Source organism: Lonchura striata, chromosome 1 (assembly GCF_050655825.1).
Source record: "Lonchura striata isolate lonStrDom1 chromosome 1, ASM5065582v1, whole genome shotgun sequence".
Classification (NCBI taxonomy): Eukaryota; Metazoa; Chordata; class Aves; order Passeriformes; family Estrildidae; genus Lonchura; species Lonchura striata.
In genome coordinates this window covers 19050855-19066184 of record NC_140703.1, presented here as the reverse complement: position 1 = coordinate 19066184, position 15330 = coordinate 19050855, and the positions used below count along the sequence as shown (strand labels likewise).

The window sequence follows — 15330 nt, the reverse complement described above, 5'->3', positions numbered from 1 at the left end:
CTGTCTGAATTTCTACACCCCCCTCTCCTTCCACCGCGCCCATCTTCCTCCCCTGAGGAAACTGGGGAGTGCAGTTTAGGAAGAGAATAATTAAACACCTCCTGTGCAGCTTTCCTCCATTCCTCAAGTGCAGTGCTTGCCCTGCTCTCCATGCAGAAACAGCTGAAGGATGCTTGTTTTAGCTTTTCCTCTGTCCCAAGGCCTTAATCTCTGAGAGTTTGGATTTGGATGCTGCTCCACATGGATCCTCTGCAGCAGAGAAACAGAAAGCAATCCCCACTTCCCTTCCAACCTCAGCCAGTCTGTGAGAAGTTATATCAAGATACAAATTAAAAAATGAAAGATTAATTCTTCTTCTGCAGCCACAACAGCATCTCGATGATTTTAAAATTAAACTCATCCTTAATCTTGCCAGGGAGTTTCAATTGTTGCTTCAAAAGAGTTGTCTCATTATCTCACTTTAAATAAATCGATTTTCTCTCTCTCACCTTTTTATTTAGCACTCTTTGCCCAAGAAAAGTGTAAATTTGACGATGGGAGGAAGAAAAAGATAAAATGAAAGCAAGCAGAAAGAGAATGGAGGAGAAAGAGAAGAGCATATGGCTCAAATACCAAGGCAGATTAATGCTTTGTGCTCCTGTGCTTGAATAACCCAAGGACATTTTGTTAATGTAGAGCCCATCATATCTGAAAGGCCTACTCAGCCATGGAAAATGTGAAAAAATCATCTTCACCAATTTTAAACTAAAAGCCACAATAAAAGCAAAATGCTTCCTTATTTATACCACTTCAAGATTAATTATACATTAATACAAACCGTAAGAGATAAATTATCTTTACCAGCCGTTGCAATACTCAGTATTTCTTTTAGCACCTGCTAACAGCTTTTAAGAATACCTAATGTTTGCAGCATTGCACAATATTTACATTTCAAACAAAACAGGAGAGCTTCCTGCTCTCAAAGCCGTAGTTTCTGATAAAACCACTTCAAATAATACCCTTACCTCCTCGTCTCAAATTCAACAGCATCATTTCACCACTTAGCACGCACGTAAAAGAACAACAAAGGCAGTAAAGGTGAGTACCCAAAAGGCAGGAAATTTGGTAATCACAGAGTGCATCACAAAAACACCTTAACCCCGTCACTTACAGCAAACATCGGCCCAGAATGAGCTCCTTTATCGCAGTGTTGCAGCACTTCACAGGGACAGGGAGAGAAAGTCCAATTCCAAACCCAGCCAGCTGCTCCTAATCAGCCAGCCAGGCTTTTCTTCTGAGGCATATTCCTTGTGGCTGCCACCTGGGCCACATTAAATAATCAGCAGGGACTGGGCAGGGAAGGTGCAGCAACCTCCTGCCCTGGGATGCTCTATGTTTTCCCTGCCTTTTCCTGCTGCTGTGCCATCCTTGCCCCACATTTTCCTGCTCTGCCATTTATGCCATCCTTACTCTGCTTTTTTCTCCCTGCTTTTCCCTGCTGCTGCACCATCCTTGCTCTCCATACAACCGGAGCAGATTGGGGAATGTGGAATATTTCAAACTCCACTCGATAAGTGCTTCCAGTCATAATTTTGAGTTCAGCTTCTCTGGGCTGAAATCTCCTTGCTGTGACTCCGGAAAGGGGAATGGGCTGACTCTATTCCATTTATGAAGTGAATCCCACTGACCTCAGGAAGCTTTGCTGTTATCAGTGTGTCCACAGGCCCGGACTCCCTAATCAAGACACTGATGACTGCATTTATTGTTACTCTGTAATACTACCACATGCATTTCACTCCCCAGTCTCTCCTCATCTGCCAGTGAGCAAAGTGTTGTGGAAAATCACTTCAGCAGGAAGGAATCAAAGGCCATTGCGAAATTTTCCTTGGAGCGATCCGATAATCTGGCAGTTTGCTGAAGAAGCCATGCATCTGTGATGTGCAGACATCTCATTGCTAGGGAACAAAGCTCGCCCTTAGTTACTGCTTGATGTTAAATTTAAGCTCAAACAACACTGCTGTAACTACTGCTCCTGCATGACACAGCCTTCGCTTTTGTTTGACATTTAATTGTTTAAACCCAGCATTTATTGTTTCCCCAAACAATGCTGCCATTCTCAGATTTTAAAGTGCTGCTAAATGTGGTTTTTCTTCTTAGGCTTCCTCAGCTTTTCCATCCCAGACCCTGCTGAGGAGCATGTGGGGTGGGTTTTTTTATCTCCAGCCAGCTCCAGTGGCAAGTGAGGTGAAATTTTGACTCTCCAGGGTGTTGGATGCTTCTTTGTGAGAATCTATGTCCATTAAGGCAGAGGCATCAGCAAACTTCGTGCTCTACTCAGTTCCTGAAACGTTCTGAAATTTCTGACAGCCCAAATATTTAAAGGTAGTGGATATGTGTTAGAGGTCTGTAACACCCACCCTCCTTTGCAGCCCTCCTTTGTAGGTTGACATGAGGGGGAAAAGCAGGATTTTTCTTTCCGAAGAGGATTTCTGGTTTTTTGAAACACACAAGAAAGAAGGCTATTTAATTTTCTGTATGCAAATGCCTCTGCCAACATGGCCTTAACCAGTGAAGGTATTCCCATCCGTGCAAAAATGCAAATCTAATTTAGTTCAGCAAAGTAAACTGCCTTGTAGGTACAGCTTAGAATGCTCTCAGAATAGAATAAAGGATTTGGGCCAGTGTAAACGCAGCTTCATTTTTTGCTGTTACAGCTATAACAAATGGAGATGTGCTTTGCTTTCCCGTGTTCTCAGTGACATGACTATGCCAGCAATGCTTTTAAGAGCAAGCCTGACTCAGGCAGGTCTTGTTTGAGTCTGTCAAACAGCCCCCAGCAAAAAAGGCAAACACGAGTGAAACAAGAAGGGAAATGGCTACAGAACATATCAGGCTCCACTAAAGGAAAAGATGAAGGACATTTAGGCCACTGCACCTTCAGGATACGCAGGCAAAACCCATGGTCATGTGAATTGTGTCAAAAAGCAGCTGAGCACCTCACCCCAAAGCTAAAGGTTCTCCTCTGAAGCCCCCAAAAACATATGTGCCAAATACTTTATCTTTTAGTAGCTCAGGTCTTGAGCAACAAATTATTTCCTTTCTTTGAAGCACTTTCCTGGCATTCAGCTGAAATTGAATGTGAACTGTAGGATCTGTTTTTCCTGAAGCTGAAAAAATCCACCATCTTTTTGTTTTCCACCACACAGCCCCACAACAGGCCAGGTCTTTGGGGGAGCATATTGGGACTGTCTGGAAAACACCAGGTCAAACCTCACTCCTCTACTTGGTTCTCCTAAAGGACCTTCTTCATCAGTGATATTAAAAAAAAAGTTATTCTCCCTCAGAACAGACAGAAGAAAACACCTGGACAAAAAAAAAGTATAGTTACTTTATGAAGTTGCATTTTCTGCTCTCCGACAGTGTTTCCCTTCAGGTCAGGCCACTAAACCAGAACTCTGCTAAGTCTAAACTAAATTCTGTCCCCTCCTGATTTAGCAAGGTCCTTTACAAAGCTGTTTGAGCTGCATGACTGGGAGCTGCTCTCTGTTCTTGCAAATTGTGCCTTAATCACCCATAAAAGCAGATTTTCTGCCCCACAAAGAGACACCAGAACAACCCTGTCCAGCAGGAAGCCCTTTCCTAGATTCTCAAGGGAATGTAGTGTGTGCATCTGGGATTCATTTTCTATTTTTTGAACAAATAATCAGCGATTGAACACTCAGTTCTTGAAGTAGCTCTGAGCTCAGAGCAGGCTCACTGCAGGACTGGGATGGGTTTTGATCCTTTTGTGGCTCAGGGACAGCCCTGCATTCCCAGGGAAATTCCTGGAGCTGGGAAGGGGAACCTGGCTAGAGAGGCTCCTTTGCCAAGCCCCAAAGTGATGTCAGCACTTTAAACCACCTGATGTTTGCTTTAAACCACCTGATGTTGCCAATATCTCCATCTCATCCTTCAAGTCTTGGCACATCCCTCTCAATACTCGAAAGTTTTTGTCCCTATGCAAATGAAGAATTAGCTCTGAGTTGCCTGGCTTTTACTAGTTTAGACCAGATTCTAAATTATTTTATGCAGGATTTTGACGTTTATATTTTTTGATGCTTCTGACCCTCTTGTCTGCCAGGCATCTGTTGCTCAGGGGGCTCTCCTTTATGACATCAGCTATTATGCCTTTAAAAGTGCAAATAAATACAATTATAAATTAAAAGAGTGAAGAGGAAACATGTGCAGAGGGCTTTTTTAATTTTTTTTTTTTATTTATCAAAGGCAGATGAGCCCCTCTATGCTTCCATGTTGTGCTTTGCATTTGTTCCAGCAGGAGGATAATGAGAAATAGAAAACACCAGTGTTCATTATTTCAGCATATCCTCTAATGTGTGTACTGGTTCACTGGGAGAGAAAAAGGAGATGGACTTTACACTGCATTTAATTTGCTTCTAAATCTGCCTAGGCCTGATTCTGAAATCAAATCTCCACTATCTGTTCCAAAATTTTCTGCAGTTCAAAATTCTACGAAAGTCCTCTTCTCTCCTTCTTCAGCTTCTCCCTCTCTCTTCCCTTTTCCTCACACAGTTTTATCTCTATGAAAATATTCTCATCAAAGCCTGACTTCTGGGGTTAATTCAGCATGTAATTAAGACTCAGATTACTAACACAAGAAGGAAAATTTTCCTTTGGTCTCAGGTTTAACCAGGGCTGTCCTGAGTCAGGACAGGTATAGGTATTCAATTAGAAAAACAAATTAGAAAATATTCTAATACTTTAGAATCTTAAAATTAAGTTAAATTGTGCTGCTTGATCGAGGAATTTTTAATTAAAATGTTTGATTTTCAGTTGTCTTCTCATCCCTAATTTCATCCCCAGATTTGTACATGAGAAATGACACAAAGTGGCAGCAGACATTTAAATTGTTTGGGACAGGCATATTGTCCAGTTATACTGAAAAAGATATATTTGGTGCACAATTAAAATGGCCACTGCTCTCAGCTTGCCTGATTATAATCACAACCATATGGCTCCCCTCTTGGAACATGCATCTCCTTTTTGTGTGTTTGTAAGAAAATATCTTATAGCTGAGAGCAGCTAATACTGGAGAAGATATTAATTTCCACCTGGAATACCTGTGAAGGATCATAAAATAAGAGAAATTCTGACTTGCAGTACTCTGACACAACATATTAAAGAGTACAACATATTAAAGATGATAGATTTAGCAACTTAGGTTCTGGATATTTAAATTTAGGTGTTGTCCAGCTGAATCTCATCAGCTGCTGGTCCTGGGCTGCAGCAGGACCAAGGATGATCCTTAATCCCACGGATGCTGTCAAGCACAGCTTCCAGGCAGAGGGGCTGGAGGAAACTGCACTTCTCTTGCCCAACATGAAATCCCTTTTGCACAAGCCCCTCTTGCTTTTGCTGTGGGCTGTAAAACCCATCTGCGAGTCCAAACAATGCTTTCATCTCCACGATAATCCCTCTGCTGCCCCAGGCTCTGGGGCACCAGTGTTTGGTAAAACACCTGCTCCAAGCACCACTGCTGAACCTGATAACTGTGTTTTGACTTCCCTTCTGTCCCTGTTTTGTGTTCTGAGTAGGAATATGGGGCAGGAGAGAATGTTTGGAGCTGTTTTGCCAGGAAAGCATGGGATCGATCACCACAGCAGGGACATCCAGCGGGTGCAGTCTCCCCACAATAGCATAACTGTACATCTGTAAATCTTCTCTTAATAGTCACACAATAATCATCCCTTAATTGCGAGAGCCAATCCTCTCATTATTCATCTCTAACACTTCTGTCCATGTTTTGTGTTCTGAGGGGGGATATGGGGCAGGGGTGAATGTTTGGAGTTTCCTGGCATAGATCACCACAGCAGGGACATCCAGAGGGTGCAGTCTCCTGGGCTGCTCTCCTTCTGCCTCCACATGTAGTAACAGACCTCTGCTTGTGCAGAGCGGGGCAAAATGCAAAATATTTCAGCTAAGTGCTCTCTTACACTCCTGTTGTAGTCTGGACTTGTCCGTGGGATCTGCATCCCTTTGCTGTATTTGGGTGACCTTTGCTAGGGATAAAACTTCACCTAATTACACCTCCTTTGCCTGGAGGGCTCAGCAGGCCACATCCCACAGGACTGATCTCTGCTCCAAAGGCTGCTTGGCAGGCAGGTTTTGAGGAGGATTGAGAATTGAGGAGCCCCTGCAGGGATTGAGGAGCCTTCCCAGCTGGATGAGCTGTGGCAGCAATTTCACAGCGAGCTGATGAGCACAGCCCAGCCAGAACTCTGCCACAGTCTGCTGAGCAGCCCGAGTTATTCTTCTGAAGATGTCTTTCTGAATTTCTTCAGGAGTATTTTCTTCTCCATTCCTTACCTTAGATAGTGGGTGAGGATATTTTGCCTAAAATATCCATATATGTCCTAAAAAATTCAGCTAATAACACCACTATGCATCTGCTGACCTACTTGTGATGTGAAAATGATAAAAGCAAAAGTCTCACTTTTCCTGAAACATCTCCACTTTTTGGAGATGTTGATTTTTGAATTAGTTTTGAGGGGTTTTCCCATTTACTGTTAGGACAATTTAAAGCAGCAAATCACATTATTATTTTAAGTGTGCCAGAGGAAAAGAGCTAATCCACATTTTCTAGTTACACCATTTACAGTGCTCACCCAGCACAGATGCCAAAATTTCACATCTCATCAGTCTGGCAGGCTCCAGGATAACTCTTCTCCTCTTCAAACTCCCAGTTATTTTCTAGCCTAGATGGTGAATAAAATACATATGCACATATACATCTATAAATAAATAGTTATTGCTTGTATTTGTAAAGAACTTTTTATAAAACCAGAAAGAGATTGGCTGTCTCCTGAATAATGTTAGGAATATTCCCCAGCATTTCTGCACTTCAAAGCAATGCCCAATGAAGTGTGATGTGATGAGAATTCTCTGAGATTCAGAAGGGCTGGGACTTGATCCACAGAATAAAACGGGAACTATTTCTGCAGAGACAGAGTCCAAACTTTGGCAAAGGAAGTTTTAATAGATTTTTACATGACACAAAGCCAAAAATATCCAGAAGTTACTGATGTCTCAAATTCCATGGCAAAAATCCAATAGAGCCCAACAGAAGAGTTTCTCTTGACTGCAGTGGTGATGAGATCAGGTATGATGAAACAAAAATCAGCTTTTGATGCTTAGTATCCATTGCATTAGAACGGCTCGTTCACACAGTGCTTCTTGGAAAAGCAGCATCAGGAGAAAATGAGAGAGGGAAATACTCCAGGAGTTGGTGAGGGAAACCTCTGACTGTTCATGAATGGCTCTGGCTTTGACTGCTCCTTTCCCAGCAGTGAGGCAAAACTGCTGCTTTTGTACATATTTTGTTGGTTCTGAACATGACTGAGAGCGCTGCTCCCTCCCCCAAGCTGTTATTACAGCCAGTGACATCAGTATGGTTGCATTCCTTTTTCTGGAATAGATGAGTTAGTGGTTAAGTAATAAAATACAAAATTACCTCTTTTAAGGTGGTGTGTGACATTATGGGGAGAGTTCTCCAAACCTCTTCACTAACACAGGTAATTAGTTGCCTTTTGCTTAATATTTTCCTCAGATTCCAAGCTCTTTCTGTTCCATGGACTGGTTTTAGTCCAGTGAAATAAAGACACTCAATTTCCAAAATTTATAGGGTTCATTTATTACCTCTAGTAACATATTATACTGTATAAATACTCTATCCTTGTTATATGTCCTTTTAAAAAAGTGATAACTTAGAAGATCACATTAGACAAGAAGTATAAAAATAAATACGCTCATTATATGCATTTATTACAAATTATAACCCTTCCCAGAAGGGAGAGAAATAGAAAATACTTATGAAGTATATAAAATCTATAGTAATATATTTTACTATATACATATGGAAAGCCATATTCTCTCATGGTCTATGGACTGGCACAATCTTCAATTATGTGAATGCTGGCGTTTTGCTGTGGATGGACCTGCTATCCCTCAGCTTTGCCTTCCCACCTGATCAGTGACTGAGCTCTACAAACCCAGCAGAGACCACAGAGGATGTTCCCATTCATAATGGGATTCTTTTTTTTTTTTTTTTTTTTTTAACTCAAATAATATCCATTGGCTGGGGTAAGACCAAAGGTTTGTGTGTGAAAGCACGACTGGAATGCTCACACACTCCATGAATCTGTTTGGCAGGAAGGCAGGACCAAACTGGAATCAGAAAAGCCAGTGGAAGGTATGCAGAAGGCACAAAGAGCAATTATTCAGACTCAGATTTCCACATTTCCAAGCCTCTGGATTACACATGTCACCACAGTGGCACTGGAGTGGCTGAGAGAAATGGAGAGGCACATTGGGATGACATAAAGGTACTTTAAAAAAAAAGCAATTCTAGTGATTTGTGGAGTTAATATTTGTTCTTGATATTTCTTACTCTTGACAGGTAGAGAATATGGCTTTATTTTTATATAAAACTATTCTCTGAAACAATAGCAGCCATGAATGACATAGTTAAAGCTCCTTTTCCAATCTTGTTTTTTGCCCTTTGTGAGGTAGGTAAGCCCTGACCAATTATTTTAAGCTTTTTCCTTCCCCTTCCTATACGTGGGGATTTGATCAGTACCACAAGATAAATCCAAAAGAAGGGAGAAATAACCAAACCCCAAAATGTTTGCTGAAATACGTCTCACTGCTCACATTTGGCTTAATTTATAATAGACTTTTTAAAAAAAGGCAATTCTGATGCCTTTGGGCCTTATCTGCTAAAGAGAAATGAATGACATGGGTCTGCTATCCCATCCAATTTTCAGCTGGCAAGGGATTTTTGGGATGCAAAGCCAACTCAAGCTGTTTGCACTGTCCCACCTCAACGGATCTTCTCTGTGAATTTTTTTAATGCAAAAACACAGGTGCAGCCTCTAGCCCTCTTTCGTGTTTTTCAGTGCACTGGTCTGAAGGAAAAAAAAAAAGTTTTAGCTTTTCCAAAGCCATCCTATCTAGCTGCAGTCCGTGGCGTTGCAGAAGTCTATCAGGTGCTTGGGTTTCTTGGAGGGCTCACAGCTTTCTTGGGGCAGCACGCTGCCGTCGGAAGAGACACATTTCAACAACCTCTTCTTGAAGCCTTTCCCACACGTCTTGGAGCAGGGGGACCAGTCCCCCAGCTGCCACTGCGGGCAGGGCACGTCGGCACAGGGCCGCAGGTTGCTGGGCTTCAGCTCGCGGGCGCAGTCGGCGGCCGGCCGGCCCCGCGGGTCCCGGCACTCCACGGCGCGCCGCTGCCAGCCCGAGCCGCACGACTTGGAGCACTCGCCCCACTCCTCGATCACCCACTCCGAGGAGATGATCTCCCTGATGGCGTTGAAGGATTCTTTCTTCCTGCCCGCCGCCTTGTCCACGCCGGGCTGCGCCGGCTTCTTCACGAAGTAGGTGAACTTGATCTTGGGCTGCGGCAGGTCCCCCACCGTCAGCACCTGGATGGTCAGCGGCTCCTTCAGCGGGCTGAAGCTGCGGATGCGCTCCAGGGCGGCCGAGGAGCCGCTGTAGCGCAGCACGCTGCCCTTGTAGGTGATGTCCTGCTCCAGCGTGGACAGCGTGTAGTCGCCATTGAGGACGTAGGTGCCATCGGCGGCTTTGATGGCCAGGAAGCTGCCGTCGTGCCTCGCGCCCCGGTGGTTCCGCTGCTTCACCTCGATGTTGGTGGCCCCCGCCGGGATGGTGACCACGTCGTGGTAGCCAGGTCTGCCCCGGGAAAAAAGAGAAACACTGAGCCCTCTGCATGGAAGGGGAAAAAGCCTCCTGGCCCAAGACTAACCTTGTCTGAAGCCAAGGCGTTTAACTTGATAATGGACGAATCCCACCCACAAGAACAAGGTGAGCTGCAGCCCTATCATTAATGGACGAATCCCACCCACAAGGACATGGTGAGCCGCAGCCCTATCATTAATGGACGAATCCCACCCACAAGGACATGGTGAGCAGCAGCCCCACACTCACTTGGCTCTAATGAGGGTGCCAGACACCTTCTTGCAGGTGGAGCCGTTGCCCCCACAGATGCCACACTTGTCGAACTTCTTGTTGGAGCCGATGGTGCGGTCGCAGCCAGCCTTCACGCACTGCCCCTGCACGCACACAGACGTCGAGTCGGGGCTGCACGGGGTGCCATCCACCACCTTGGGGACACAAGGAGCCTCGTTACAACATGCACAGTGCTCTGAAATTGCGTGACACAAAATACGGACGGGTGGGGAACCCGCAGCACCTGTCATTTTCAGGGCTTTGGAAACTAAAAACCAGAGCAGCCCATAGGTAGTCTTCTCACTTGCCAAAATGATGCCATGGTAAGAGAAAAGAACAATCTCAATTTTCATTAATACCTCCCCCTAAAAACCTACTGTTTAATGATTTCACACAAAAAAAGCCCCACTGATTTCTAGTGTCACTAGAAGGCAGCCATGACCTCGAAGCACACTGCCAGCATTGCTTTTAATGCTGTTCAGCACATCCTTTACTAGGAGTGCTGTTCCACAAAAACCCTCTGTGTCATCGCCCTGGTAGTTCTTGGCTCTCACCATCTGATGACAGCAAATTCAAGTAGCTATGCAAGATGAACATTTTTCCTCGTGTTTATTTTAAGCTGTCAGCATATTAGTAACCAGTATGAGAAAGCACCAATGTTCTGGCAAAGATCCCTCAGAGTTTTCCAAACCTATCTCAATGCAATCAGATTGGTGGAAGGAGAGGGAAGGAAACCAGGGTGGAGTGGGTAGAGGAGGTAGAAGGATTGTGCCAAAACACTTATAGCATACTTGCAATGATTCCACTATACATGGAGGAATAATCAAGCTTAAATATGAGAAGGACTATTTCAGATTTCTACACTGCTTGACTCTTCGCACAAAGAGAGAAAATAAAAATCCCCCTCCTGATCAGCTGGAAGAGGTGCAGTTTTGAAATACCTTTGGCTGTAGAACAAAGAAGTATCCTGTTCCTTTGGCTCTGCAAACCAGCTTGCATCTGTCTTTTGGAGACACACCAGCAAACTTGGGTGTCCATTCCACTGCAGGTCCACTTCCAAAGGCAGACTTGGAAAACTCATTGTGCTTTTCACACTGTTCCTCCCTGAACGTTTTGCCTGCAGGTAGACAAAAGACAGGTGGGCATGAGATCACCTCTGTCCGTGCTCTTCCTCCACAACACACCAACTCTGGCTGTCAAAAATGGGGAAAAATTACCGTTGTTGTCGGGGCAGTCCTCGATGTTACAGGACCTGTACTGCACCCGTTTCCCTTCGCAGTACTTGCCCCCGTTCCTCGGGACGGGGTTGTCACATTCCCGGAAGGAATACTGCACTCCCCCGCCGCAGCTCCGGGAGCACTCACCCCACACCCCCCAGGAGCCCCAGCCACCGTGCACTGGCGTCTGGAACGACAGCAACAGCAGGACATAGGTTAAATGCAGTAAAATCCATACAAAACCACATCACAAAAGCCATCATCACGCTCAGTTTTACCCACCCAAACTCATTAAAAACCCTGCCCTAAGTTTGTTCATTAGCGTTGTATCAACCTCATCTAAAAGATCCCTCCCTTTGCAGCATTTTCCTACTCAGCTCTGCAAAACCCAAAGCTGCACCCGCGTTTTCTTTTCACTACTTACATCATAATGCTTCTTCTCAGTCTTATTGACACACTTGCCATTCATGCACCACTTCCCTTCCCCGCAGCTGGTGCCGTCTGCCCAGGGGAAGTGTTTGGTTTGGCACACCAGCAGCCCTCCCGAGGTGCCCGTGCACCACAGCGTCGTGCACGTACTGGCTGCGTCGGGGCAGTGCTTGGACTCATCTCCAAACGTGAACTGGCACTGCCTGTTGGCATCGTACAGCGTGCCAGGCAAGTCCGAAGGGAGCTGGATGGGCCTGTGGGGCTTGTCCAACAAACACTCCCCTGAAAAAGTTGAGGAAAAAAAGGGGAAAAAAAAGATGATGCTGCGGGTTCAGTTTTGAAAGGGAACTGCATTTGCTTTTGTGCCACCATTTTTGTAAAAACAAAGCTCTTTTAAACTCACTGACAGCATGCAAAAGGTTAAGTCTGAGCTGAAGCAGAAACACTCTTAAAAAAAAAGGAAAGAAAATTAAAGCAGTAAAGCACGAGAGCTCAAACGCCACATGAATGGAAAGCTTAATAACCTTACCATGACCGTTATCCAGAAATGTTGTAATCATGTAGGCACTGCATGGAGACCAGGGCTGGCTGCGGTCCAGGTTGGAGAGCATGGATGCCATCATGTGGAAATCCCGGCTCATTCCGTTGATGCCAGCACACTGCTTTGCATCGTCATGAGGCATGTTAAACACGTGGCCTTGGAGAGAAGGAGAAAAGCAAAGTCTGTGACTTTAGGAAATCTGTCCTATGCATTACCAACAGTATTTTAAATATTGCTCTAGCGCTGCTCATAGCCTGGTCTGTAATTAATAACCCGAAGCGTTCTTTTTTTTTTTTTTTTTTTTTTTTTTTTTTTTTTTTCCTGCAGGCACATACACAGCTCTTGCAGACAATGCTGTGCAGGCCGGATTTGCTTTCCCGAGTCCAAGCCTGCTCCAAGACAGGGCTTTGCCTCCTCCCGACTGCTCCGGGGAGGTGCAGGCTGGGCTTCGGGCTTTACGGCATCAAGCTGGCTTCAATTAATCCCAGGGAACGGCTTTGCAAACTTTTCAAGTACCTAATTCGTGGGCTGTTGTGAAGGCAGCCTGCAAACCATCGTCTTCTATGATAGAGCAACTGCGGTTTAGATCACAAACTGTTCCCACATCAGCCATCCCAAGAGTATCACATGTCTTGGCACCGCACAGGTCCTGTAAAAAAAGGCAGTTTCATTATTAATCAGATCAGAGACTTAACCTTGGCAAGAGCCATCCAGCCCTGGCAGTTTGCCTTTACTTATGGAAAGAGCATAAATATTCAGCACTTCAATGGGTATGATGGCAAAAATCTGTCTCTGGAACATAGGCGGGGGTTGCACGTAGAAATGAAATGCATAATTTCCATCTGAAATCTGCTAAAAATATATGGGGCAGGAACACAGTGCACAATCTGTGAGTTTACAAAGACACTGCACAAACTGTGAGCTTCACCAGACATGGTGGAAACAGAGAAGAAAAAAAAAAAAAAAAAAAAGCAGCTCATCTATTTTTCAGCCTGCATTGCTGCAGCTGTGCACACGGCTGTCTCTGGACACTTTTTCAGAGGTTTCCTGGCAGAGGGGATAGGGAGCAGTGGGCGTGGGGCTGGATGTGACTCGGCGACCCTCACCTGCCTGGTGAAGAGGATGGCCGTGTCGTAGTGCTCGGCGTGCCGGTCACTGGGCGGGTTGTGCTGCTTCTGCCAGCTGCAGAAGTTTCTCAGAGTCAGGGCGGCGTTGGAGGAGATATCCGGGCCCTTGCGCTCCTCATAGATGACCATGATCTTCACTACCACGAGGCTGATGGAGTTGCGGATGCTGGGGTGCTTGTACAGCTTGGCGGCCACGGAGAGCAGCGTCAGCAGGTAGTGCTTCAGCCCGCTGCCGTGGAATTCAGCCATGGACTGGTCGGCCACCAGCATAGTCTCCACGTAGCGAGGGCTGGACACGAACCTCTTCTTCCTCCTGCTTCTTGTTTCTGCGTTAAAAAAACACAGGGAAGGAAAGCGCAGGTGAGAGCAGCAAGACAGCGCCGTTTAGAAACTCAGACCCACGGGTACTCAGGATGCGCACCCAAGCTTTGTGCGCGCCCCGCAGCCAGGTGGGCACCTCGGGGTGGGATGCGGGGCGAGCAGCGGCCGGGCATCCCCGCCACACCCCCCGCCCTTGCCCTCCCCGTACCCCGGAGGCCGGCGCGGCGTCCCCACGGTACCTGCGGGCTCGGGCGCCTCCGCCCCGGCCCCCGCCTCGGCCACGGCGCAGCGGGCGGCGGGGGCGGCCCGCGGGGCACCGCGGAGGCGCAGGAGGTGCGGCCCGTGGCGGTGCGCGGTGCCGGGCGCGGGCTGGATGAGGTACTGGCGGCCCCGCAGCGAGAAGGCGCCGCGCAGCCCCGCGCACAGGCTGAGCGCGGCCGCCGAGCCGGGGTCCCGGTTCACGGTGCCGGAGTAGAAGCAGCGGGAGAGGTCGTCCTCGGGCGGCGGCGGCGGCCCGCCCAGGTACTGCAGGGTGAAGTCCGGGGCCAGGAAGCTGCTGTCGGGCTCCAGCTCCAGCGTCAGGCGCTCCCCGAAGGCCTCCAGGAGGAAGCGCTCTCGGGCACCGGGCGCGCCCAGGCGCCGCGGCAGCACCAGCGCCCTGCGCTCGGCGCTGCACAGCCCCAGCAGCGCCGCCAGCACCGGCGCCAGCGCCGGCAGCCGCCCCCCGCTCCTCATCGTTCGGCGCAGCCCTTCTCCTCTCTTTATTTCACTTTGTATTGGAATGGATATGGAAGATATGGGGTTTTGCTTTCAGGTTTTGGGGGGTGTCTGAGTCTTTCTGCCGGCGGAGGACCGCGCGGGAGCCGCGTCCCGCGGTCACTGCAGAGGCGGCGTCGGCTTCCCCATGGCCGGGGCGCGGCGGCGATGCCGGGGAGCGCGGCTATGCGAGGGCAGCGCTGCCCCTCGCTCCGTCTCTCTGTCTTCTGTCCTGCTCCGGCTGCCGCTTCTCCTCCTCAGCCTTCCCCGGCTGCAGCAGCGGCGGCGGGCGGGGAGGACGCTCCGGCGAGTCTCCGGCGGCCCCGGGACGGTCCCGCCTGCACTTCCAGGGCGCCGAGGAGCCTCCCGTCCTTTGCGGAGCGGAGCGCCGCGGGCCCGTCCGCCTCCGCCGTGCGGGGTGAGTGCGGGAGCGGGGCTCGCCGCCGCCCTTTATGGGGTCCGGCCGTGCCGCCCCCAGCCCGGCGCTGCCGCCGCGCCCGCGCCGCTGAGATCACTGCGTGCGTAACGCGCCCGCGGGCGGCCCCCGCCGCGCCGCCCTCCCGCCGCCCCCGACGGGGCGGGACGGCACCGACACGGCCCGGGGTCGGCCCCCGGCTGCCGCGGCGGGCTGGGCTGCGCCCCTCGCCTGCCCCGGGGGGCTTTGTGCCCGGCTCCGGCCGCTGCGCTCCGCGGGATTCTCTCGTGGGAGCGCCTGGATGCGCTGTGGGTCCGTGCCCCGCGCCAGGAGCTCTGGACCGTCCACCTGCCGCTCCCCGAGCCCCGCGGGCCGCGGCAGGGACGGGACGCATTTCTGCTCGCCTTCGTGGCTTTTCTATTTTATTTCCTTTTTTTTATTTTTTTTTTTCATTTTTAATCCCCCCCTTCCCAAGCAATTCCTGCCCTTTCTCGGCTCTAATAGCTGCAGTCGGTCATGCAC

General features: G+C 48.2%; 1 protein-coding gene across 1 annotated transcript; it reads right to left on the bottom strand.

The window, feature by feature from the left end:
* Positions 1-6992: 6992 nt before the first annotated feature.
* On the bottom strand, positions 6993-14853 carry ADAMTS1 (ADAM metallopeptidase with thrombospondin type 1 motif 1). The gene is made up of 9 exons (XM_021550157.4): positions 13877-14853; positions 13296-13642; positions 12706-12838; positions 12178-12345; positions 11644-11930; positions 11220-11406; positions 10944-11119; positions 9982-10157; positions 6993-9726 (listed from the first exon to the last, which is right to left on the bottom strand). Exons 1-9 carry the CDS (start codon positions 14370-14372, stop codon positions 8985-8987), a joined length of 2712 nt encoding a protein of 903 aa, XP_021405832.1. The 5' UTR covers positions 14373-14853; the 3' UTR covers positions 6993-8984.
* Positions 14854-15330: the final 477 nt, after the last annotated feature.